At 37.5% G+C, this 26994-nt stretch overlaps 3 protein-coding genes and 1 long non-coding RNA gene across 6 annotated transcripts; 1 reads left to right on the top strand and 3 right to left on the bottom strand.

Annotated features, from left to right (window-relative positions):
* Positions 1 to 256: 256 nt before the first annotated feature.
* Positions 257 to 23479, top strand: LOC117822885. Its single transcript, XR_004633275.1, has 5 exons — positions 257 to 306; positions 5973 to 6113; positions 16268 to 16402; positions 22975 to 23112; positions 23233 to 23479. It is a non-coding gene; the product is annotated as an uncharacterized LOC117822885 (long non-coding RNA).
* On the bottom strand, positions 2537 to 8417 carry LOC117822883 (sialic acid-binding Ig-like lectin 14). Its single transcript, XM_034697821.1, has 8 exons — positions 8051 to 8417; positions 7143 to 7253; positions 6336 to 6749; positions 5779 to 6081; positions 4671 to 4928; positions 4292 to 4582; positions 3674 to 3767; positions 2537 to 2912 (listed from the first exon to the last, which is right to left on the bottom strand). The coding sequence occupies exons 2-8, from the start codon at positions 7201 to 7203 to the stop codon at positions 2804 to 2806; spliced, it is 1530 nt and encodes a 509-aa protein (XP_034553712.1). The 5' UTR covers positions 7204 to 7253; positions 8051 to 8417; the 3' UTR covers positions 2537 to 2803.
* Positions 11557 to 17601, bottom strand: LOC117822878 (sialic acid-binding Ig-like lectin 10). 2 transcript variants are annotated; one of them, XM_034697812.1, is made up of 9 exons: positions 17410 to 17601; positions 16635 to 17036; positions 16071 to 16376; positions 15624 to 15950; positions 14285 to 14542; positions 13898 to 14182; positions 13630 to 13741; positions 13474 to 13543; positions 11557 to 12112 (listed from the first exon to the last, which is right to left on the bottom strand). In XM_034697812.1, exons 1-9 carry the CDS (start codon positions 17468 to 17470, stop codon positions 11723 to 11725), a joined length of 2211 nt encoding a protein of 736 aa, XP_034553703.1. In that variant the 5' UTR covers positions 17471 to 17601; the 3' UTR covers positions 11557 to 11722. The 2 variants fall into 2 exon arrangements, with proteins under 2 accessions (XP_034553703.1, XP_034553704.1); XM_034697813.1 differs by having other exon boundaries at positions 13630 to 13738.
* On the bottom strand, positions 20334 to 26994 carry LOC117822884 (sialic acid-binding Ig-like lectin 6). 2 transcript variants are annotated; one of them, XM_034697824.1, is made up of 7 exons: positions 26975 to 26994; positions 26088 to 26192; positions 24824 to 25228; positions 22745 to 23083; positions 22370 to 22651; positions 20763 to 20850; positions 20334 to 20665 (listed from the first exon to the last, which is right to left on the bottom strand). In XM_034697824.1, the coding sequence occupies exons 2-7, from the start codon at positions 26146 to 26148 to the stop codon at positions 20569 to 20571; spliced, it is 1272 nt and encodes a 423-aa protein (XP_034553715.1). In that variant the 5' UTR covers positions 26149 to 26192; positions 26975 to 26994; the 3' UTR covers positions 20334 to 20568. The 2 variants fall into 2 exon arrangements, with proteins under 2 accessions (XP_034553715.1, XP_034553713.1); XM_034697822.1 differs by lacking the exon at positions 26975 to 26994 and having other exon boundaries at positions 26088 to 26401.

The raw sequence follows: 26994 nt of genomic DNA, 5'->3' as shown, positions 1-26994 counted from the left end.
ACTCGAAACACACATTTTTGTTATCAATTTTCCGTCACGTGGAACAAACATCATGTGGTCTCATATTACACTCATCTATCAGGGAGGTGCTTTTTAGTTTAAAGCATGTTTTGATGTGAATCAGCTGTTAAAGGTGTTGCGCACAGCGGAGACGCTCAGCTGGCGGCTGCGGCTGTGCGTCAGGTCTCCACGTGCGCTTTTTAAAAGAGGATCAATACAAAACTGCTGCCAACAACGACACGGACACGAAGGTTGACAGCTTTAAACAGGATATTTCCCACCTTTGGATACGAAGGCAACAGACAGGTGAGAAATTATGGGCTGAGCTTTTCTCCAGCGGGACTGATTATGACCCGGTTGCGCTCCCGGCCGGCACCTGACCGAATACACATGTTTATTTTTCTCAATAAGAACGAGTAGACAGAAAACTGGACACTGTGAGTCTGAAGTACGTTTCTGTTAGTATTATGAGCCTTCACTTTATAATATTATGTCCGCGGAGAATATTTGAATGAGCCTGATCGTTGATAATCAGCGTGTCAAACGTGTCCCCGTATTCAATCCCGTCAGTTATATGCATTTTGTTGCTGTAGAAAATACAATTTAGGGGGAAAACAACCTATTTGGCATTGTTTTTGACGTAAGAATAATAATGTTTTTTTTTTTATCAATTAATCGATAATTCATCGTTAACATTTCTAAAAATCGATCACGGAAAATACTTAAAATGTACATCCCTAGTTTGAACTATAAGTTATCGTACAATCATACGACACACACACTGTTTCAGAAAAATCACTTCATTACAAAGAAAATGTGAAAGATAAAGTGCATCATGAACTTTATAATCAAACACAAAGTGTGTTTACAGTGTTTACTCATTACACATGCAGGCAGAGCCTGAGGGAGCACTTCTGCATTACTGTGTGGTTTAATGGCTCATACTCAGCCGTATCTATGGATACAGTAGTTTCAGACGATGACTTGAACATTGACTTGTGTAGTACAACTGTGCTCTTTGTACCTTTGATAATGTCTTTTGAGATATCATTTAAAATCAAATCTTAAGCTCTATAAACTCTTAAATCCACTGTAAGGCAGGGAAAAATTAATTGGGCGTATTTTTACTGAAATGTATCTGTGAAGAGAAATTACCTGGGATTGAACTTTACACACTTATTCCAGAGCAGAAAAATGTGCTTCTAATCGAATTATACATTTGCACTTTTGATATCCAAGACCTCTCACAAAGCGGTTTTATTTGCTGTTTTTTGAGGATCTTCTCTTTGACCTAAGTAATGCAACACAAGTGTTTTAATTCTTATGAACTTTATGTCATCTTAAACTTAATTTATTATGAGACACATTTATGTGAATGGTCGGTAACAAGCTTATATCTGTAGCATTAATTGTGTGAGGATGTTCAAATGAAAGTTCATGGCATTAAATAAAAAGACATGTGAAAGATGATGTGTTATTTTGACCATCCATCCATTATCATTACAGCTTATCTCGCGCAGGGTCACAGGAGGGCTGGAGCTTATCTCAGCCGTCATCGGGCACCAGGCAGGGTAAACCTTGGATAGGTCGCCAGCCTGTCACAGGGCTAACACATATGGACAGACAACCATTCATGCACACACTCACACATAGCAAAGAATTGAAAAGAAAGTATCTTTTTGCAGTGTTTCCTCAATACAAATGCAGACAGAGATCCTGTTCTCAGAAAAGTCTCAGTAGTTTCAACCAATCACTTCAACACTGACTTGTGTAGTACAACTGTGCTCGTAGTATCTGATGACTGTATTTGAAACATTATTAGAATCAAATCTTTGCATGTAGTATTCACTTAAATCCACTGTGAGGCAGTGAAAACCATTGGTAGTATCTTAAGCTGTGAACAGAAATGACCTGGGACGGATAAAGCAACGCTGAAGTTCACCCTCAACAGTCCAGCTCTGACTAAACACTTTAAGGTCTCTTTGCAGTAGTGGAGAATACACTGTTAAATGCAAGTTTGTCACTGGTAAATTCATCAACTATATTCAAGTAAATATACCACAAACAAAAACACACAACCTTCATATTTCTCTGATACTAAACTAATTGACTCATTACAGTACAGGGCAGGTCCTTTGGACATTATACTGCACAGAAGTACAAATCAATGATGAGGAAATCCAAACTGGTCACAAATCTCTGGCTGCAAACATTCAGGGAAAGATGTGACTCCTTAACTGAAGAGAAGGGAGAATTAAAGAGTTAATCTAGTAAAGTACTGCACGACAGACCTGTTCTGATGTATTCACTGAAGAGTCCACATTTATGTCAAAAGAACTGTCTTTACAGAAACATTACCTTTTCAACTACAACACTTTAACATTAATCTATTGAGGAATGCCAGAATGTGAAATGTTCAGATTAAGATAACAGTCTCAGAAAAAGACTGTTGTGGGATTTTGGAATCTAGTATTAAACAAACAACATGACCGTACATGTTTTATTATTATCATTTATTACTTTAGTTCACATTTACACAAAAATGTACTTTTTACTCAAGTAAAAGATTTTCATACTTCGCAGACAAAAGCATAAAAAAAGTCATCTGAACATGTTATCAAGGAAAAAAGTCTTTACAGTAAACTTCTGCTTAAATCTATGTTCATCAACGGCACACTAAAAGTAATAACAGCTCACTTTAAATACCATTCTGTTAAATATTATACATGTTTGAGACACTGCTTGAAAGATCAGCCGGACTTTATAAACACACTTTCCCACGACACTCAGTGGAAGATAACTCTTAATTCAGAGGTTGGCAGATGACATCATACTCTGGAGATCGGTCTGTTTTCCGCAGGGACATGTAAGTCCTGTCCTCCTGGTTTGGTTTCACTGCTTTTCTTTTGGTCCTTTTGAGAAGAGAAGAAAGTCTGACATGATTACAGTATTTCTCAATTGCTAAATCACCAAACCCTATTGTCTGAACCAAATTCCTTAGCGGCCTGAACCCATGTATTGAATCAGTCACTCTTTTGGTAAAACCATAAGCACTTTTCAACCGGTTAGACACAACTTGCAAACACATTCTCACTCACTAAAACACATTTTGCACTGTGATGCACTTGTTGCATAATGGTAAGCACAGGTGTCACAGTTAAACACGACGACTCAAAATTGATCACACTTGTGGCTAAATGATTGTAGATACTGTAAGCACTTCAGTTTGATTTTGTGGATTACACTGTAATGTGCTTCTCATTTATATGTGTTTTTGCTTTATTTTTACTGTATACAGGAGCAAATTCAGAGATAATTATTTTTTGTTGCAAAATTAATTTAGCCTACTATGAACAACAAACATTATTTCTACAGCTTCATGTCCTGAGCATTGTGTTTTAAGTTTTTTTATCTAATATTTAATAACTGCTCAGTATTGTTTTAATTTTGATTGACTCAGGGTATGATCTGACACGATTGTTTGGTTTTGCAGAAAGAGTCAGAGGTTTGGTGAATGTAGTTTGAAAGTTGGGGTTTGTGCTTATAGTGTTGAGAAAAGTGTGGTGGATGTCAAGAAATGTGTTTTAGCAGTTGAGAAATACTGTAAGAGTCTAAAAGTCTCCACTGCATCGACTAAGTCGTCCAAGTTTAAAAAGGTGGTGTACCAACATACCAAAGAAACACCACGCAGATTACACAGGCAACATTCACAAGGAGAGATACAGCAGCAACAGCCCAGGGGAGCACTGCACAAGGACCATTTGAGTCTGTTGTAGAAAAATACGCAATACAGATTGCATGATTTTTTAAGTGTTGTATTTATCATAAACACTCATTTCAAGAAATGAAATAACTCTGTGGTTACAGTGATCATTGTTCTGAAGAAGACTTACAAAAACTCTTCAAGTAAGCTAGCAACACACTTGCTGAAGTGCTTTGCCTCACCCAACTGTTGGAAAAGATGCTGAATAAAAAGATGATTCACCTGAGAATATAACCACAGAAAATTCCCCCGTCTTTCTGCAAAAGTTATCTCTGCTTTCTCTGGAACATAATTTTGTTCTTATCAACATCTTTATTGTTTCTTCCCTTGTATTTGTTTTGTCTTCCACAAACAGCTGCCCTGAACAACAGATCTGATGCAGTGTGCAGCATGTGCAGAAATATGAACTTGCAGTTAAAACATATTACCAATAGTAACCACTGTCTGAAGGCTAGATGTAACCTGGAGAAGACTCAAGAATACAACACATACCTACATCTAGACACATTTTTGGTTGTCAGCACTTACCCTCCTGTTTAGTAAACTCATTTCTTATGATGACCGTGAGATTCTCTCTTACTTCTCCAAAGTTATTTTTGCTCACACACACAACAGGGCCGAAGTTGTGATCTTTCACAGATACAGAGATGCTGGTGTTGAGCAGGTTTTTTGACACACTAGAAGTGCAGGAGTGTTGAGAGTGGTTCTCCAGCAGCGGCCATTCGATGGTGGGTAACGGGAACGCCTGACTGATACACACACAGGTCAGGACCTCTGACTGAACCTCACATGCAGAGCTGTTTAAGATCCTTGGTTTCACTGCAAACACAAGAATAATTTCAACATCACAGCAAACACACTGTAAGATGATACAATCACACACTCTTTTTCATAGGACATTTCTTACTTGCAGCTTTTGCTTCAGTATGTGACGTCAGGTTAGTGATCTGCTGTGTTGCTGTGCAGATGTACTTCCCAAAATCTTCAGCTGTCATGTTAGAGATGATGAGTTCGGCTGTTCCAGTTTCAGTGTTCAAGGTTTTGTTGGAGCTGAGTTTAGTCCATGTGACGACAGACGGAGGGAAACTATCAACACTGCAGTTCAGATTTAGAGCACCACCCTCTCGAACAACGCTTTTCCCCGTGATGACAGGATCCTTTACATCTTTAAGACAAAAATGTAGACAAGAATTAAAAACATTTTCCAATCACTCCAAACTTAAGGCTCATACTTGAAACTCAGAACAACCTGCAGGCCCAAGAAATGATTTAACAGGTGTGAGAGTTAAAAAAATAAAAAGTAATATGTTTGTTTAAAAAGAAAGCTCATTATCTATGACTGTAAAATCAAACACACTGACATTAGACCTGAGAAGGCCCTCTGAAAGTAAAGACATCAGGTAATGGTGTTTAGGACTACAGATTTACTTTCAGAGAACATTTGTAAATACTCCCTAAATGTTCATATCAATCAAAATATTTACTTTTTTATAATTGCATCAGATGTTCAGAAGTCTGGATGTACAGGTTTCAGTCCAATATTTTTTTGACATTATATATACAGTGGAAGAGCCGTATGTTGAAGAAAAAGAAAAACTTTACAAGTGAGATTAAACCATACTTGAACAACGTCATCACCACTTATATGTCACTACTAATACGGAGAAATAAACATGGAAACTCATCAGACAAGCAGGAAATCTAGTGTCCTAAACTAGATCACTCATCACTTCACACAATGTCAAAGAAACATATGTAAACACTAGTTCACAGGAGAGGATATAGACTCGAGTAAAAAGTCTTTTGTGTCGATCCGTCACCAGGAACATAAATTTAAGGGTTATTTACACTGAGAGCTGGGTAAAGCTCCAAGGTTTCACCTCACTGTTTAAGTCGTGAACTTTTAACATTCACAGATACATTTCAGGGTTTCTAAACTGAATTAGTTGAGCTTGTCGAACAATTAGCAACATAAAAATAACACGAGAGATCAATGTAAAGTGGGTGCTACTCACAGGTGACTTTCAGAGTCTCTGTTTTCTCTGTAGAGATGCTGTTTTTGAAGTTGACCTTACAGGTGATCTCGGTGCCATGGCGCTTAGCTGAGGGTGTTAAGGTTAAAGTTGAACTGTGTCTTAGATTGTCAGTCTTGACAGCAGAGATGTTTCCTGTGATGTGGGAGTCATTCTCTCCTTCTCTCCACATCCAGGTGATCTCAGGAACAGATCCAGAGCAGAGACCAGGAGCAGTGCAGCTCAGTGTGGTCTTCTGTCCCTCAGTCAGAGAAGGAATCGTCACTGTGGGCTTCTGGGTCAGATCTGATGGGAGAGAGATCCATGAGTGGAGGCAGGTGAGAAACTTAGAGCTTACGGTTAACTTCAATAAACAAATATTATCTTAAAGATTTTGAGGTATCTGAAAAACTGCTGCAGTTCCTACATTTGGCCCACAGAGGTCAATACATGTCTAACATTACTTCATGCTGTCATAAGACTAAATCAAACATTTAACCGATCATGTTAGTACAAAGAAAGTTGTCTGTATGTATTACATTTGTTTTGGCTTTTCATACCTTTAACTGAGATGGTTGCTTTTCTATCAAATCTAAATCCATTTGTCGTCCCAGCAGGCTTGGTACTCACAACTCTGAACTGATAAAATCCAGAGTCTGACTTCCTGAGGTCTTTAATGATGATGCTGCAGTTCTTCTTCCTCACATCAGACTCCAACAGTGACACTCTGCCTTCAAACCCAGACTTAAATCCATTATTGGGCTCAGTGGAGCTGAATATCACGTCTGAAGGGTCACATCTTGTTTTTGGTTCTTCACATTTGTACCAGACTATATTTGTGGCTGTAAAGTCAGAATCAGTAGTGAAAGAACACGGTATCACAACACAGAGTCCAGCCTCAGCTGTTATTTCTCCTTCGCTCAGAGTGGTACAGAAGTTACGGAATTGGCATATTTTTTCTTCAGCTGATGAACCTGTTATTGAAACAGAGAGAGAGATGCAGGGACAAAACACAATTCATAATAATCATGAAGTTGTTTGTTTCTTTAGACAGATAGAACATCGACTTTACTTTGTTATAAGCAGCTGTTGTCAGCAGCGCTCAGAAAACATCACAGCATCTCAGTAGTTATCATATTTCTTTCACCTTATCACTTTTTTTTAAACACATGATCATCTAGATAAAGAAATCTCAGATTTTTAATTAAGTTCATAGATGCTGTAGGAAATAAAAATGATGCCTCTTATTTGGCAACATAAAGGAGAGAACATTTCAGGCATCTTTATCATGGCAAATCATTCTTTTCTGTTTTGTTCATATCTATAACATTGTAATGGCAAAAAAGAACTTTAGTAACGACACACACCTAAGTCTGAAGTGCTGCCCCACACAGGAAAAAGCAGAGCTGCCACGATTAAAACAAACATCTTTGTTTATTGGAGACAGTCGATCTCTCCGTCCACAGGAAACATTTATCCTTCAGAGGCAAAAACATTTAAAACATTAAAGTCTTTAAGTTCATGAAACAACTTAATAATTAATAATAAATAAATAAATAAATAAATAAATAAATAAATAAATAAATAAATAAATAAATAAATAAATCCTTAATTTAACCCCTGTATGGTTCATAGGGATTTGAATAGTGTACATTTTATGATCAACATATGAATTAACTGAGTCTTAATATGTCCGTGAAGGTTCTTGATATTTTTCATCCATGTGGTCAACATCTTCAGGGTTGAGTCCATTTATTAGTTTTATTTTGAAGCATTTTGTGACACATTTCTTACTAACCTAACACTTCAATACAGCTCTGAAATAAATATTTGAAGAGTTCCTTTGCATAAACAGATAACACAGTTTTAAACATTTTGGAAATGTTTCATAAAACATGTTTTTTCTATCACTAGCTTTAGGTATCATCAATCAAATAAAGATTGGTGGCTTTGACTAGGTAAAAATGACATTACTAATTAGAGGTGTCTTAAAAAAATGTAACTTTATTCAAAATGTATATTAAAAAGAGTGTTTTCTGAAAATGTATAAAAACAGTTATCTGTCATTGCAAATTAACTCATTTCCTTTCTTTCATTAAAATCAAAAATCCAAAACATTGTCCTTAAAACAAAACCTTCCACATTAAAACATCTTGGTTTCAAAGAAAGATTTTTTTTTTCTTTCAATAATCAAATAAATAATTAGTTAAGATTAAAAACATTGACAGCTTAACTTTACATTAAAACATAAAACTTCAGTATCAGTAAAGTTTACCTCTTTATTCTTGTTCTCGTCTCTTCTGTCCTCCGTGATCTCTGCCGAGTGTCTCTGATGTTAAATGATTCTTCCTCCTCTTCATCCTCTTCTTGTACTTCTTCCCCCTTTACACTTAAAAAAGTTTCCAGGAAGTATCTTTACGCAGATGTCTCTCATTTCAAAGCAGAAGAAACTGCTCAAATCATCTAAAATTAATGTCTGAATATATAAATATGTTTAATGTTCCACTTGAAAAAGAAAAGTCTAAAATATAAAATCTTCATTTAAATTTTACATCACATTTAAGAGTGAGAAAATTTGAGAAAGAGGAAGTTCATGTCCGTTCATGTCCGCTCAAGAAGCTTTTGTGCCTGAGTGTGCATAATTTAAGTTATGGCTCATTGTTTGTGTTAGATAAAGGTTCATGTTGTTGGAGGACCTCTCTGAATGCCTGGTCCTCGCGTGTTCGTTTGATGAAGAAAATAGGAGGAGGTATTGAAGTTTCAAAAATCAGCTTTATTCTAAACACCAGTAGAAATTGCAAAGTGTACAGAGCTCTGGGTCTGACTATCGTGTCCCTGATCAACAACAGTGCTGTTCAGTTCGCGAAGTCTGAACTGACTACTTTTTCCCTGACCCAGTATTTATTAACACATAGGATGAATTTGAATTGTGCATAATTTGAGGGCGTTGCCTCCCCCTCATTGGCCCGAGGCGCGTCCATGTCCTCCTCGTTCTGACTCCCATCATATTCCTCAAGGCCTGAGAAGTTGTCCTGAAACGTGAAAGTTAGCGCACACACATTCCTGTCTACCCTCAAGGATAACGTTCTCTCATCATTCACCAATGCACATCAGCTACGTGTGGTCTGCCACCTGCCCCCCTTAATTTCTGGGATACTGAACCTATGTCTGCTGATGCATGGAATTCTCCCAAGGCCCTGGTTCCTGTTTTTGGCTACATTACGTCTTACTTTTAATATGTCGTTGTGACTACAACCTTCAGGTCCTTCTTGTTGTTATGGTTTTCCGCTATCAGACATGCAGTCATGGCGTTCTTTGGTTCTCAGTACTTTTCCACTCTCTCAGATGTTCAGGGTGACAGAGGCCTCAATACTGTACAGGTCTCAGTTCTCCGTGGTGCCAAGCTGCATGGTTTCAGTAAACGCTATATTTGTATCTAAACACTCATGATGATTAGTATATTTGGCTATATGAGTAAAATTAATATGATATAATATGATTAAGTAAATGAATGTGATTGAGTAAATAGTGACAATTGTGAGTATGTAAGAGTGAGGTGTGGAGTCCCATATCCACAATGTATAAAAAAATGACAGTACTAACACCTGCAGATTAAACCTGATAGTGTTTGTGTTCATTCTAGTCTTTGATTTCAGCTGAAAACTGCCTCCTAAAAAGAACCTCTGTATTTTAAATGTTCACATGGTTCAATACTTTACTGTCTAAAATCTTTAAGCCCACACTCAGCAAAGTCCTGGGTGATCATCAGTTTAAACTTTGACTTAAATGGCATCCCTGTGCTCTATTTAATAACTTCCTCTTCACGCTTTGAGGTGCTAGATTGTATCTGTTAAGAGAAACAAACAGACCACAGAGTTGTCTTTATGATTTAGCACACATCCCTGCACATTGAACACTTAGTTTAAAACTAGTTCATCCTGCAGAATGCACCAGAAGTAAGACAGACTTTGATGACAACCGACCACTCAAAAAGAATTATGTGTATGTAAAGGCCAGATACTTTATACCTGCAACTCATCAGAGAGAGAAGTTATCTTTGATTGGTTATACAGCACATTAACAAGGCTTTAAAATATCATGCCATATTTTTCAGTATTTTTTAAAAGAATCTGCAAAAGGCTTGAGACAATAAACATTTTATGTGAATGTGTTATGCATATACATTATCAAAAATATCAGTTTTTACACGCAGTTACCCTCTCATAAGGGTAAACCTGTTTAACAATGAAATGCAGAAATAAAAAACATGAAGAACTTTCATTCACTCATTAGAAAACAAATCCATCATCAGAGGTGGGTAGAGTAAACCGAAACAGTACTCAAGTAAAAGTACTGTTACTTTCTAATGATGTTACTCAAGTAGAAGTAAGAGTACTCATAGAAATAAGTACTTGAGTAAGAGTAAATAAGTACCTAAAAAAAAACTACTCAAGTAATGAGTAACTTGTGAGTAGTATCATATATAAAATTGTACTGTATTGGAAATGCTAATAACAATGTGAAGTGCTCACTGCCTTTAATAAAGTGACATAAATAGGAAAATGCCAAAATGAATGCTGTTAGGCATGGTTTACTTTCAAACATTAAAGAAAGAGAAGCTGCAATGTGCACAAACTAATGTACCCACTTTCATTTTTTAAAACAAGCTAGAACTTCAAACTGTCTAAGATGTCATCAGAACTCCAGAACATTAATACTCCAACATTACAATAAAAAATATATCTATGCCTTCCAAACTTTCTTTTTTAACCTTTAACTTATTTTCAGTACATCTTACTTAAAAACATAACTTGAAAATACTAAAACAACTTGGAAGTGTTTAAAAAGGCCATGAACTCAGTCCTGAAGAATCTCTCTGAGGTGACTGTTGGGCTTCAGAAGCAGCTGTTTTTATTAGCATGCTACCTTACTGCTCTTATAAGTTACTTTAGATTACTTTCCAACATTTCTAACATGCTTTTAAGATTTTATGTTAACCAGTATGATCCTAAGCTTACCTAACTGTACCTCACCATGACATGCTTTTAAGATTTAATATTAACTACTATAATCATTAGCTTACCTAACTGATAACTAACTATAACATGCTTTTAAGATTTAATATTAACTAGTATGATCATTAGCTTACCTAACTGATAACTAACTATAACATGCTTTTAAGATTTAATATTAACTAGTATGATCATAAGCTTACCTAACTGATAACTAACTATAACATGCTTTTAAGATTTAATATTACCCTGTATGATCCTTAGCTTACCTAACTGATAACTCACCATGACATGTTTTTAAGATTTAATATTACCCTGTATGATCCTTAGCTTACCTAACTGATAACTCACCATGACATGTTTTTAAGATTTAATTGTTCTATAAGCTCAAGATTTCCACCGTATAGACAAAGTAAGCAGCGCATAATGTGACTGTTTTTCCTCGTCATTTAGAAGTTATGAGAGAGTCTGGATTTTGGGTACAGGGTAAACATGTTCCTCCAAAGGGGACGCGGGTATTACGCAGCCTCTCTCCCCAGCTGTAGGTGGAGGCGGGGCCGGAGCTACTTCTCCGTTCATTCAGTGTTGAGGCTATTTATAGCTCTGGATCAGAAGGAGCCGCGTGAGAGATCAGCTGAGTATAAAACAATATAAAATGTAGAAAAAAAGGAACGGTAAAAGTAGCGACTGGACAGCCCAATGTAACGAAGTAAAAGTACATATTTTTTAACACAAATGTACTTGAGTAGGAGTAAAAAGTACTCTGCAAAACAAATACTCTCAGAAGTACAATTTTTTGAAAAAACTACTCAAGTACATGTAACGGAGTAAATGTAACTCGTTACTAGCCACCTCTGTCCATCATAAGTTCATAACATTAATTTTTCACATCTGATCCTGAAACATCACCTCAAAACAAGTCAACAATAAAGTCTTCAAATCTCATCTAGTACATCCTTCACAGTGGAGTATACTGTTGCATCATCCTCTTCTTCTAAGGCATGTATTTTTGTCTCTTCTTCCTCCCCTATCAACACCTCCTCTTCTTTTCCCTGCATCATTTCACCATTTATCCCATCATGGTTTTCTCTTTGCTCTTTTCCTTCTTTCTTAATTTCAGCGTACTCTGTCTCTGTGGTCTCTGTGGTCTCTTGCTTCTTTACTGTCTTTCTTTTCAGCACTGTGAAATCAATACTGGCGTACTCCACGTCTTTTGGTCCTACATCCGGATCGGAGGTGGTTTTCTCCTCTGCCACAGCCTCTCCTCCTTCTGTTACCTCTTGATCATAGGTGTGATCATCTTCTGCTTCTTGACCGGCATCTATCTGTCAGGTACAACATAAAGTTAAAGATTCATTCAACAGCTGCTTATTATTGTTTAGTGATGCAGGATATCTTATGTAGTTTATGTACATAATATGTCCATTGTCTAACAATTTTAAAAGTCAAACTATAATCTAAATGTTTTATTTTCTGGTTTATTTTGTTAAGGTTTTAAAAATAGTTTGAAGAGCATTTTCCATTTCTAATGTGAGCTGCATTGTGTACACTGGTGTGAACAACATACCAGAATAAGATGTAGATAAAAATGATTTATTTCCATACGTTATTTTAACCAGAAGATGGGGCTCAAAGAGGAAAGCAACAGCCTCACTGCACAAAGCATGCTGGGATAAATATTGATGTAGACCAGGTTGATGGGCCATTTTTTAACAGCTTTTCTCCCGTATTAGGTCAAAATCATGTGTTTAAAGAAAACAGGGCTATACCATTGATGAAATGAATCTTGTGAAGTGCTGCTTTCATTGAAAAGACTTCTCAATTTAATACAAGTGACCACAGAAGGTAGGTCCTGTGAGTTTAGGTGAAATGCTTGCTGGAAGTAACTTCACAACTATCAAAGATGACATAGGCTGAGCTCAAGTACTGTACTGGTAGCTAGCAGGGTTACATGGAAACTGCATGCTGTGAAAATGGGAAGACTTTGAACTTGTATTCCCCCTGAGAGATAAAATAGACTGTGGGCCTTATTTAAGTGATCTGAAATGCACGGTTTAAGGCGCATGGCGCAAGGTGTATCAGGGCAGCCTGACAGCCTGTTGCTGGTTAAGTAGCAAACAATCAGGACGCTAAGTGAAATGCAGGGCACAAAGAGGTTGGATTAAGTTCCTTGAATATTCAAAGGTGTGTTTTGGGTGTAACACGAATCAAACCAATCTGTGTCTGCTCTCATTCCCTTTAAGAGCCAGGCGCACCTGCAGGCTAGTGTATTGATATTTACAAGGTGGATTTTAACCTTTCTACCGAAATAGACCAGGCTCAAGCCAGCTGATTCAACATCCCCCTTTCCATTGTTCTCATAAAAACACTTTATGTTCCCTAAAGATAGCCATGCACCACCTTTGCGCCTGACCACACTTCATTTAAGACCAATGTGCGCTAATGTGGGCGCAGGTTCACTAGCTTCTTACCAAACGTGGGTGCTGGTCATAAAAATGACGACTGCATCAGGTAGAAAATAAAAATTCCACATGCCCTGCACGCAGAAAAATCTCTGTGCTAGGCGTCCTCTGTGGCCCTGCATCTTACATACAAGGTTTTATGGTAATAATCATGGTCAATTGAGCACAGTGTTTTGGATTCAATTGCTACTTAATATAATAGCAATATAATGAACTTTGATTACCAGTGGATCTTCTTGGCTGGTCACCATCTCCAAAGTCTTATTCAGATTTCCAGAGGTCATCTGTCTTTGTCTACAAAAAAAGCAGAAAGTTTCAATGCATGTGTGATTACTATTCAAACAATAATAAAAAAAACTTTACTAGAATAAAAAGCATACCTGTGGCATTTTTTTGCCAAAAGACAAAGGACAGCTGTCAGAAGTACACCCAGTAAAAATGCAAGGAGGACTTCCAGCCATGAAAATATTTTTGATCCCCAGGACTGATCTGCTTTAAGAGGAACAAGAGGAAACATTCAGTTTCCATGTTGATCTGAACATGAGTAAAATACAAATTCATTTCAGCAGCTTGCATTACAGCTGTCCATAAGGGTCACAGTAATCTTTAGTTTGCAGCAGCAGAAGTGGTTTAGTAGATAACATGTACCTTGTTTTTCTGGCATGTTAATCAGGATGGTGAGGCTTTCTTTGACTTCTCCATTTTCATTGCTGCTGACACACTCAGCAGAAGTGTTGCTGTGGTCTTGTACAGTTAGTGTGAGAGTGCTGTTGACTATGTGGTTTGTCACAGCAGTAATGACAGAGTACTGAGTATGGTTCTTCAACAGCGGCCATTTGATGGTTGGTAAAGGAAAACCTTCACTGAGACAAACACAAGTCAAGACCCTCGACTGAATCTCACATCCAGAGTTTTTAAAGATGCTTGGAAACCCTGTGAACACATGAGCAGAGTCACAGCATCACACAACAGCTGCTGCTAGAGTTAAATCTGAACATGAACCTCTTTATCAGCAGATAAGTACAGTGTACTTACAAGTCACAGAAACATCAGAGAATACAGTGACGGTCGAGTTCAGGTGTTTTGCTGTACAGATGTATCTTCCAGAGTTTTCTGCCTTCACATTACTGATGATGAGTGTGGATGATCCGGTGTCATTCTGCAGGTCAGTGTCAGAACGAGGAAGAGTCCAAGTGATATGAGACAGAGGAAAACTTTCCACACTGCAGGTCAGATTCAGAGCGTCTCCTCTATTAAGAGACACATTCCCAGTGATTACAGGCGTTTTCATATCTGTGAAAATAAGACAAAAACAAAATATTTGAGGTTTAAATACAGAGGTGGATCATTTTAATAACTCCAACAGTAAATGTGTGTATGTGTAATAATAAAGGTTGGTAATAAAAACACACCATAGTTAAAAACTGTCATGACTTTTAAAGAATCCTACTGAAAGAGACTAAGGCAATTGTTAAAGCCTCTGGTAATACAAATCAATAAATACTTTCAATCTATGATGTTTTTTTTAACAATTTTATTATTTGTAATTCTTAATTAAAAAATATTATAAATTAACTTTAATCCATTAGGGTTTACATGGATATTTATGACTAAATAAATATCAAAAATCTAAAAGTTAGCTGCCATGCCCACTACCCTGAGAAACGGTCTGAACTGGAAGATAAACTGTTTTTGAACTGTGTTTTCTAATAGTGATGGAAGCTAATTTTCACTCGGCTTATTGTTGATGCTTGATTACACATTTCATTTTGATGATCTATTTGAATCTTAAATATTCCAAGTCACTTTCCCAGAGGCTTTAATGTGTTATCTGCTAAACAGTATAGATACAGTTATACAGGATAATGATAAAAGATGAGTTACAAAAAAAAATAGGAAAATGACTAAACTGTGACAAGTATGTTACCATAAAATGATAACTGATTTGCATACGATTATTAAATTCTAATAAACTCACTGTTTTATGAATTAGATGAGGTGTAAAGCTTTTTACATCCACAGTGTCTTGATTGTTTGATAACCACTAGATGGCGCCAAAGTTTGTACATTTACATGGCCCTAAAAATGTATATAATAATAAAGGTTTTATTAATGGGCTCCACTGAAGACTTACAAAAGCTGCAAGTCTTCCAAACTCCTCTTTGATCCCAGGACCTAATACCTCTTTTAATAAAAACTAATGCAAAGACAGTCTTTATATGTGTAAGTAATGGGGACACAATTTGAATCAAATATGCAAAGTGACCAGGCCTGGGAGATGCTGGGCTTTGAATGTTTTTGAAGCAGTTCCCTGCTATAAACTTCTGGTGTTATGAGAAGAATGAAAAAGTGATGTTTGTTGCAACACACTTACATATCACTTTAACATCAGCTTCTTCCATCAGGGTGTTGTTCAGATGTTTTGCTGTGCAGACGTACAGTCCTGAATCCTTTGCAGTCACATTAGAGATAGATAAAGTCACCTCTCCGACTCCTTCCTGAAGGCAGGTTGCAGTTTGGTTCTCCTGGATGGTTGAAGCGTTGTTTTGCAGATTTGTTTCTGTTCCCCTTTGCATGTTTTTATCAGAGAGTTTTGTCCATGTGATGAGAGATGGAGGGAAACTCTCAATGTTGCAGGTCAGATTCAGAGTCTCACCCTCCCTCACACGTGTATTCCCTGAGACTTTAACTTCCTTTACATCTGTGAGACAAAATGAAACACTGTGTCAATGAAACAAAGATATGCATTGCACAACTTTATCCTTAAAAACTATTTAGATAGTATAAAAGTTGTGATTAAAGTGGACTATGTGCTACTCACAGGTTACATTCAGAGTCACTGTCTCCTCTGTTGTCATCCCGCCTGTGAAGCTGACCTTACAGGTAATATCAGTGCCATGGTGCTCAGCTGAGGGTGTAAAGGTCGAAGTTGAACTGTGTCTCAGATTCTCAGTCTTGACAGCAGAGATGTTTCCTGTGATATGGGTGTCATTTACTCCTCCTCCTCTCCACATCCAGGTGATTTCAGGAACAGATCCAGAGCAGAGACCAGGAGCAGTGCAGCTCAGTGTGGTCTGCTGTCCCTCCTTCAGAGGAGGAATCATCATTGTGGGCTTCTGAGTCAGATCTAATGGAAGAGAGGTCCACAATTAGGTGAGCAACCTGAAAACCATCATCACTTTAATTTGTGCTTCGATATACTTAAAGAAACCAACAACTTATCAAAAAGTAGATTTATATTAGGAATGGCTGCAGTTCACAAAGGTTGCCAACAGAGGCCGGCAAATGCCCAAAATTAGTTTATGCAATGCCTCGATGCAATTTTGGAGTTTATGGGCACACAACAAAACACATCTTCACTCTATGTTTATGTGGCTCTTCATACCTTGAACAGAAACAGTTGCTTTTGAAGGATACTGATATCTGTCCGGGTTCGAAAAACTGACACCGTTGACTCTGAGCTGATACGATCCAGAGTCTGAGGCAGTGAGGTCGTCGATGATGATGCTGCAGTTCCTCTGAGAAATGTCAGACTCCAGCAGTGTTACTCTACCTATGAACCCAGGCTGAACTACTCCTCTGTCGCTGTTTAATATAACATCTGAATCACTACATCTTGTGTTTGGCTCACATTTGAACCAATCAATACTTTGGGGAGTAAACCTCCAATTGGTGGTGAAAGAGCACGGTATGACAACACAGAGTCCAGCTTCTGCTCTTATTTCTCCGTCAATCAAAGTGATGCAGTAAGAACCACCATAACATAATCTTCTTTTTTGTGATGCACCTGTTCATGCAAACAGTGAGACACAAAGACAGGACATTAAAATCATGGCAATAAACTACATTTAACAGATGGAAAAAATGGCTGCTACTTCTGACAAATAGTGTCCGGACTGTTTTTGTTTTATGTAACTGCAGTTGTCAATAATACTGGGTAAACATCAAAACAGCAATTTTACTTTTTATTATATGTTGTAGGAGAGTCATTTAAATAATTTGGTATCTACAATGTAAGTGTAAGTCAGTAAGCTGCTTTCTGGAATAATTCTAAGGGGACAGTTGAAAAATAACCAAACACTTGAGTCATTTGAGAAACTATGTCTAAGTTGTAAATACATTTTGTTCAAAAGTCAAAAGTTTACAATTAAGAAACGTACCTGTGTCTGCATTGCTGTCCTTCACAGAGAAAAGCAGAGTCGCCCAAATGAGAACAAACATCCTGAGTTGGTTGTTGAGACCGTCAGTCTCTCTCTCTATAGAGTAGTTTTCACACTGACAGTGAAGTGAACATGAAGGAACTGGACAAAAGTGAAGCTTACGGCTGACAAAACAGTCCTAAATACAGGATGTTACACGTTCAGTTGTTCTGTAGCTGCCAGCTCAAAGATTTCTACCCAGGGGTGTGGCTATGCTGAGATTTTTTAACAGTATTGCACTGTTCTCAATGGGTTCTATATGCTGTTAGAACATCAGTGTTTCAGCTAGATCAATGTTGGATCCTCAAAACAAACTGAATTCACATATTGTGAAAACTCAAGCCTATATAAAGAACTCCATCTGCAGCACTCTTGACAGCAAAATGTATAGTTAGAAAATAGGTTATGAATAAACAACTTAGGGAAATTCCATTTGAAGTGTAAAAATGTATTTCAAAGCACCTTTGAATGTTGTTGTTTTTCTTTTGTTACCTCTGTCCTTGCCTCTCTTGCTCATCTCTACACAAGCTTCGTCTCTGAACTGACCCTGCTCACTTTTCTATGTTTTCCTTTTTTGTGCAACAAGATTAGAGGAAGTTTCATCAGACACCAGTGTGCTATATTCTCCTCATTTGACTCTGAATGGCTTTTACACAGTTGTAATTTCAGAAAAGCCCCATGGGTGGAAATTTGTGCTTTTGACATTTGAAATATTTAAGACAGTGGTGCCTGTTTTTTTATCGTCTTTATGAGGTAAGCAATGCTAATGTAGTCAGCAGTGTACTATCCCTCTTGGGGCACCATAGCGCCAATCTTATGTCGGCACCAACTACTATTGCAATTTCATTTGAGGTAATTCAGTATAAGCAGTCGCAGTTAGCACTCATTTGATTTCTCCCATGCCTCCATGCCTTGAAATTACAGGAAAAATAAAGGTTTGCCTCCACACAAAATCACTAAATTAACCAGGCCTCACTTGAAACAGTCGAACAAACTTTTAAAACAATGCGGTATTTATGCTACAAAAATATTGTTTGTATCTGAAGAAATGTTTGAAACTTGTTATGAGAGTTGCTTGGTGATAATCTTACAAGAATTAATGTCATAAATGACTAACAACTGGTAAATGAAAGCATTTTAAAGCAAAATAATCCCATCAGGGAGTAACTGAATACATTGCTTCCTCATTCCAGATACAAGCAGCATGTTATGAATCACTTCTGCATTATTGTGAATTTTTAAGGCTCCGATTGTGCAAATATTTGTCCTCAGCAAGTTGGTATAGTTTAAATAGTTCAAGTTTCACCCAAAACAGGACAGCATGGCAGATAGATAGATCACACATTAAATGGAAGATTTAAATTGAACTGGCTACATTTTTAATTCAAAGAAATTTTACAGACAACACATGGATGGAAGATAAGCCGACATGGGCTTGTTGGTTGTTCCCAGAGCCCGATTGAAGTCCAAGGGCTTTCAGGCTTTTTGCAGTCTGGGCTCCTAAACTGTGGAATGACCCACCAGCTGATATCTGGGGTGCTACTTCTGTCTGTAATAGTGTCTGTGGATCCCCTGGGGGGTCGCCAGACACTAATTGGGGGTTCTTTTTTTAAGTAGTCTAAAATTTCATATAAATATGTATTTTTTTTAAGTATTCAAACTTGGAATTAAAACATTTTGAATAGATTTTTTTTTACAAGTTTTCTGCCTTTCTTTGTTGCTAGATTACTCCTAAGGTTAGGGTTAGAGTCAAGGTTAGTTAACAATAACAAAAGTATCAGTAACAGCAGTTAATTAATAACAGCAGAGGAAACAAAGCCACATGTGCATGTAGGTGGCAAATTACTTATAGGGATAGTGGGAGTCGCAAGTCTTTGGCACCTGTATTTTGGGGGTCGCTGGCCAAAAAGTTTGGGAACCCCTGCACTAGAAGACTGAGAAGTGTGTCTGTCAGTGCGGCTCCTGTCGAGCAAATGTTAACATCCCCCTAACTTATTGTGCATTTTTCCCCATCCTAAATGACAACAGTCCAAATCAGTCCAAATTACTGGCAAAGACAATCATGTATATTGTGCATGGGATAATGGATGAATTTATTATTAAATAGTTGTATTTTATCAGATGCAACCAAACCACAACCACAATGTGATATTGCCATTATACATCGGCCATCAGCTGACCTGCTCTCTAGTTATCGACATCGACAAAAGTTATTGAAAACTGATCTCAGTCCATCACTAGTTTTAACATCTTTATTTTTGGCAAAACAGGATTACATCACAGCACAGTTGAAGTTCAGTCGATGCAACAATGGAAGCTCCACACTTCTCATCAGGACATCAAGATGTTAAAACAGGATGTTGCACGTTTGGTTATTTCAAAGTTTCTTAATTATTTGGCTACCACACACTCCTGCTCAGTGAGCACCAGATCTGATACTTAAAATGTTTACATACGTTAACTGGCTGAAATCTGCTGTGACAGTTTTTGTTTTTTTCATATATACAGATGCTTAACAATTGATATTCATTTATTCTTGTCTCACCACCAAGAAAACATCATGATCACAAAATATAGTCTTGTTCTATCAGAGACAAACCTTCACAACAATAACTGTTTTCTTAGTTGATTTAACTTTAAATTCATAATGAACTAGAACTTCATTTTTCACTCTGTCTTTTTATTATGTTAAATATCTTGGGCTAAATATTCTTATCATTCTTTCTTTCTTTGTTTATTTTTTTGTTGCTTGTGATATTTGGCCGAGCAGATCAAAACAAAACAAGAAATTAAAATGTCTTTTATTGTGAAAAACAAGAAATTAAAAATGTATTTAATGAACGGGTAAATACAGAAAAAATTTTCAACTTTTATTGTTAGCCAAAATGACATCTCAAACATTTTACAATCATTTAAAAAAATACCATTCATTTGACTGGAAAGTTCTAGTTAAAGATGTGAATAGTACATGTTAAATAATGAGAAAATAACACATTAAATCTAGGTCTATTAAATCTATTAAATAAGACATGTTTAAATTAAACAGAACAGATCAGTGAGACTTTATTTAAAATATTTTCTGCTACGCTCAGTGGAAGCTGACTCTTGTTAGTTCAGAGGTTAGCAGATAACATCATACTCTGGAGACTGGTCTTTTTTCTGCAGGGACATGTAAGTTCTGTCCTCCTGGTTTGGTTTCACTGTTTTTCTTTTTTTCCTGTGGAGAAAAGAAAAAGTGACACAATACAATGTCTATAAGTCTCCACTGCACTGATTGAGCCTTCAGAGCGTAAAGTGAGGGTGAAGTAACATACCAAAGGAACATCAGGCTGATTATTAAGGCGACATTCAAAATGAGGGAAACAGCAGTGACAGCCCAGGGAAGCAGTTTCCCGTGTTGATCTGTCACAAAAAAAAGGACACAATGTATGAATGTTTAGGTGTTATATCCATGGTTATAACTCAGCAGCTTATTTGTAAGTTTCACAGCCTTACATAGATCTAGTACAAGTAAGTTAGATTTGAAACAAAAATGCAGAAAAGAAGATGTAATATTTTTTCAGGTTCCCATTTAGCTGGTGCTTCGGGAACAGCAAATGAACAGTGTTGGAGCCAAAATGTGTTGTTTTATTTTACCCTTATATGATGCAATAGTTATCAGTTTCAAATATTAAAGTAATTCCCACACTGAACACTGGGTGGAGCCCATGGTGGGCATAAAGCTAAGGCTCCAGGTGATTGCAGGGAGGTGTAACGGAAATATCATAGGATTTTGGTAATAAATGGATCCCTGAATCCTTGCTGATTATAAGCATTAATAATAATAGGATTATAATTATAATAACACTTTATGTATATAGCACTTTTCAATGCAAGTAACAAAGTGCTTTACAGTGGGCAATAAAAACAAGAAGAAGTGCAAAGCAAAATGAAGAAATTCAAAATAAAATGAAATAAAAGCTTAAAAACCATACAAACTTTAAAAAAAGGAGACGCTTAAAATCGGAGCTAAAATTAAATAAAATCACACAATAAAAGCTTTCCTGTAAAAATGTGTCTTGAGTAATGACATAAAACACGGAACTGACTCTGTAAGTCTGATCTCCTCTGGCAGGCTGTTCCAGAGTGTAGGAGCCCTGACTAAAAATGCCCTGTCCCCTTTGGTTTTCAGTCGGGTCCTTGGAACAGCTAAGAGCAGTGCCAAAAGATCTCAGACTGCGACTAGGTTTGTAGGGGGATAAAATTTGATTTGTTGCTTCCTTCTGTAATATACGTCCGAAAACGGTTCTTTATTCAGCCCTAAGTGGCCTTTCAGACAATAAACCTTTGTTAGAATTGGTCACTTCAAGTAGGCCCTAAAGAACTGTGAAGACACGTCAAATAAGTCTGCTGACGTGTCAAAGAGTGAGTTCTCAGACCAATCAAATACTCAGCGCTGATAGTCTCAACGCAAAGTCCCTACACCTTCAGAAAGTACTGGCCCTCAAGCACAGACATTTTGGTAAGCAAAATGAAACACAAGGGACACCATTGATACCTGAGTCCGTGTTGTAAAAACCTACAATGAGCATGTCCAAAAATGTCTTAAAGAAGGTAGAAAAGTCAGCACACTCAATGTCCTTTAACATCTTTCAATATTAGAAGAGTAGCAGATGTGTTTCAGCAAAGAGTCTTCCTCAGTGTTGCACCCTCATATACAGGACGTAATTTGAACTTTTCACAATAAAACTTTTACATGAAACATCTCATTCACAGCATTGAGGACGCTCAGTAACAACAAAGACTGTAATCAGGACATCAGTCATAAATACAATTTAAAAACCCTCAATCCATTAAATGTTCCTGATGTGGAAATACAGCTGAAGACAAATGTCTGAGGTGTTTTGGACTGCCATTACTGATTCGTCCAGTGTTTACTCACCTTCCACCCTCTCTGAAGTTGTGATGGTCAGGCTCTTTTTCACTTCCCCAACTACATTGCTGCTGACACACTGAACCGCTATGTTGCTGTGGTCCTTTACATTTAACACAAGGGTGCTGTTGGCTGTGGTGTTTGCCACAGCGGTAGTGACAGAGGATTTGGTGTGGTTCCACATCAGTGACCATTTGATGGTGGGTAAAGGAAACCCATCACTGATGCATACACAGGTCATGACCTCACGCTGAACCTTACATTTGGAGCTATGTAGAATCTTTGGATATGCTGCAGACACACATGCAGAATTTTAAGATTACTTTTATATAATTTTAATATCATAACAAGAATTTAACGCCTACATGTGGGAAGTATACTCACAGTTCACTTTAAGAGTCACTGTCTCTTCTGTTGTGATGTTGTTTATAAAGCTGACCCGACAGGTGACCTCAGTGCTGTGGTGATTGGTGAATGAAGGATTTAACGTTAGGGTTGAGACGTGTCTTTGGGATACAGCACTCAAATGTTCAATCTGGAAAGCAGTGATGTTCCCTGTAAGGTAGGTATGATTCTCTCCTCCTCCTCCTCCTCCTCCTCTTCTCCACATCCAGGTGATCTCAGGAACAGACCCAGAGCAGAGACCAGGTGCAGTGCAGCTCAGTGTGGTTTGCTGTCCTTCTGTCAATGGAGGGATCATCACTGCAGGCTTCTGGGTCAGATCTGTAGGGAGATTGGTCCATCAGAAGCAGGTGAGCAGCCCTGAAGTTTACCCTAACAGTAACCCTAACCCTAATCATAACCTTAACCCTAACAGTAATGCTAACCCTAATCACAGCCCTAACGCCTAATCATAATTGATCATTCCATAGGGACTTGGCTTGGGAACCGGAGGGTCGTCGGTTGGAGTCCCAGCATGGACGAAAATTGGAAAGTGGACTGGTAGCTGGAGAGGTGTTGGTTCACTTGCATGGCTACTGTCGAGGTGTCCTTGTGCAAGGCACCGAACCTCCAACTGCTCGGGGCGCGCTGGTTGTTGGCAGCATCCACACTCTGACATCTCTCCCTAAGTGCATGTCCACTGCATGTTTGTGAATAAAATTGTATGTATATACCAAACTGTGAGTGTTGCATGACTTAATAAAATATAAAGTATGTAGTATAACCCTAAACCTAATCATAACCTTAACACTAATCATAACCCTAACCCTAATCATAACCCTAACCCTGATCATAACCCTAATCATAACCCTAACCCTAATCATAACCCTAACCCTAATCATAACCATAATCATAACCCTTACCCTGATTATAACCCTAACCCTAATCATAACCTAACCCTAACCCTAATGATAACCCTAATCATAACTCTAACCCTAATCATAACCCTAACCCTGATTATAACCCTAACCCTAATCATAACCCTAATCATAACCTAACCCTAACCCTAATGATAACCCTAATCATAACCCTAAACCCTAATCATAACCCGAATCATAACCCTAAACCTAATCATAACCCTAATGACAACCCTAACCCTAATCATAACCCTAACCCTAATCATAACCATAATCATAACCCTTACCCTGATTATAACCCTAACCCTAATCATAACCTAACCCTAACCCTAATGATAACCCTAATCATAACTCTAACCCTAATCATAACCCTAACCCTGATTATAACCCTAACCCTAATCATAACCCTAATCATAACCTAACCCTAACCCTAATGATAACCCTAATCATAACCCTAAACCCTAATCATAACCCGAATCATAACCCTAAACCTAATCATAACCCTAATGATAACCCTAACCCTAATCATAACCCTAATCATAACCCTAATCATAACCCTTACCCTAATCATAACCCTAATCATAGCCCTAATCATAACCCTTATCATAACCTAACCCTAACCCTAATGATAACCCTAACACTAATGATAACCCTAACCCTAATCATAACCCTAATCATAACCCTTATCATAACCTAACCCTAACCCTAATGATAACCCTAACCCTAATGATAACCCTAACCCTAATCATAACCCTAATCATAACCTCACCCTAACCCTAATGATAACCCTAACCCTAACCCTTATCATAACCCTAAACCTAATCATAACCCCAACCCTAACAGTAACCCTAACCCTTTAACCTTTTGATTCAAGGTAATTAGTAATTTGTTTAACCAGTTTAGTTAAGTCTGTAGGGGCATTTATGACAAAGTACAAGGCTTATACGGAATTTTGGTTTTCAGTGATTGTAGACATTTTTACTGGGCCAAACATAGGAGTTCCATTCTGCCTCAGGTTTTTTACCAGCTCCCAATAGACACTGACTGCTGCCACATATAATCTGATGCCAGATTAGAACTAAAAGAGCACACAATGTTGTGGGGTTATATTACATGCAAAACAAATTAAATCTTTACTTCGTAAGGTTGCTGTTGTTGTTCATACCTTCAACAGCGACAGTAGCTCTTGAAGAAAATGTGTATCCATCTTCCTTCATAAACATTATAAAACCATTAACTCTGATTTGATATGATCCAGAGTCTGACGCAGTGAGGTCCTTGATGATGATACTGCAGTTCTTCTTACTCACATCAGGCTCCAACAGTGACACCCTACCTCTGAACCCAGGTTGGACTTGTTTTGTGTTCCTGCTGAATATCACATCTGAACCATCGCATCTTTGTTTAGACGGCTCACATTTGAACCAAACAATATTTTGGGGATGAAATCTGGGACTAGTGGTGAAAGAGCACGGTATGACAACACAGAGTCCAGCTTCTGCTCTTATTTCACCATCACTCGGTTTGATACAGAATCCATCTTTACAGAATGTCCTTTCCAAAGAAGCACCTGTTCTCCAAACAGACACAAAAAAACAGGATATTTAAAATATGCTTATGAATTTCAATAAATGGTGAAGAAAGGGAGATACTTTTTACAACTAGAACACTCAATATGTTTGTTTTTATTAAAAATGCTGTCATCAGAGATGTTTAAAAAATCATCTATCATAAATTAATATAGCTCAATGAGTGTGTGTGTGTGTGTGTGTGTGTGTGTGTGTGTGTGTGTGTTTGTGTGTGTGTGTGTGTGTGTGTGTGTGTGTGTGTGTGTGTGTGCGCGTATGTGCATGTGTGTTTGTGTGTTATACACTCATTCTACAGGTTTAAACATGTACATGTTCACTCGTATGATATAATAATATGTTGGATCAGACAGTTGGAGTCAACCTTCTGTGTGGTCCAACTCCAGATACAGCACTTTTTCACCAAATAGCACTTTAACACGCTTTTTTGCACTATTTTTTATATATCTGATGTTCTTGTGATGTTTTATGTTTTCATTGTCATACTATCATGATGCATTGTTTCTGTCTGTCATTATTCATCTCTATCTTTTGTTATGAACTTTGCTATGACCTGCTGGGGGCTACAGAGGAAAATTAGCCTTATGGCTAACTCTAGTGTATTTACATGGAAGCTATGCTGAATTGCTCATTAATAGCCTCTGTTCCTTTAAATAATTAAATAAAGTAAAAATAGTATTGATTACAATTAGAATGTGTCTCTTTTTACTTTGTGATGCATTCCAGTAAAACATTTAAAGGACAATATTCTATCGGAAAACATTTCAGACTTTTAAATAATTAAATTTGTAAAGGAAAAATAAAACTGTAGCTCAGTAACAGGATAACAAGAGAGGCACATACCTGTGTCTGCATTATTGCCTCTCACAGAGAGCAACAGAGTTAACGACGTGAGAACAAACATCCTGATTTCATGAATTCCGTCTCACTCTTTGTCCAGAGAAAAATCTTCTTTCACAGTAACAAACACAGCACACACAAAACAAAGAAGTTGAGCTGATGAAACTGGGGAAACAGCTCTAAAGCTGTGGTGAAAGCGGCAGGAACAGATGTGCTTCCACATATACAGCAATGGTTACACTCAGGTCTTAACTGCAAAACATGTGCTGACATCTGTTCTAGAAATTTCCCAAACTTCACCATAGTGACCTGAAGAATGACTCAACACTAACACTGATACAAATGTAGGTTTTTGCTCAGGAAAGGATGAATTTGTCTTTTTACCTCTTTCAACCTCACTCTCTCTCTCTCTCTCTCTCTCTCTCTCTCTCTCTCTCTCTCTCTCTCTCTCTCTCTCTCTCTCTCACTCTCTCTCTGTGATCTCAGATGACACTGTTCCTGACACTTTCTTTCTTACTTCTTCTTTCTTCTTCTTCTCTCTTTGTGGTCTGTATCGTTACATAAAAACAAGTATTTCTTTATATTGTGAAATTAATGGAAGTACAGTAGATGTGTGATTCATGAAATAGAAACCTTATCATGCTTCAGCCAAAATGTAACATGGAGGTACATTGAACAAGAACCTTGTGACTTAGTTGGTTATATAAATAAATAAACTTAATTTAGCTTCTAGTGTGCACAATTATAAATATTGTTTAATTTGCTTAAAGTTCCTGTGAGGAATTTTCAGTCTATGTGGATTTTGGCGCCCCCATGTGGACAAAGTGATACCTCTAATATCGTTACTGATTTTGTCCAGTTCACGTGTAAGTCGTGTCTTTTAACCTTACCTTCTGTCAAGTGTGACTCA

This window comes from Notolabrus celidotus, chromosome 12 (assembly GCF_009762535.1).
Source record: "Notolabrus celidotus isolate fNotCel1 chromosome 12, fNotCel1.pri, whole genome shotgun sequence".
NCBI lineage: Eukaryota > Metazoa > Chordata > Actinopteri > Labriformes > Labridae > Notolabrus > Notolabrus celidotus.
The sequence above is the reverse complement of the archived record's forward strand: the minus strand, read 5'-3'. Positions and strand labels throughout refer to the sequence as shown.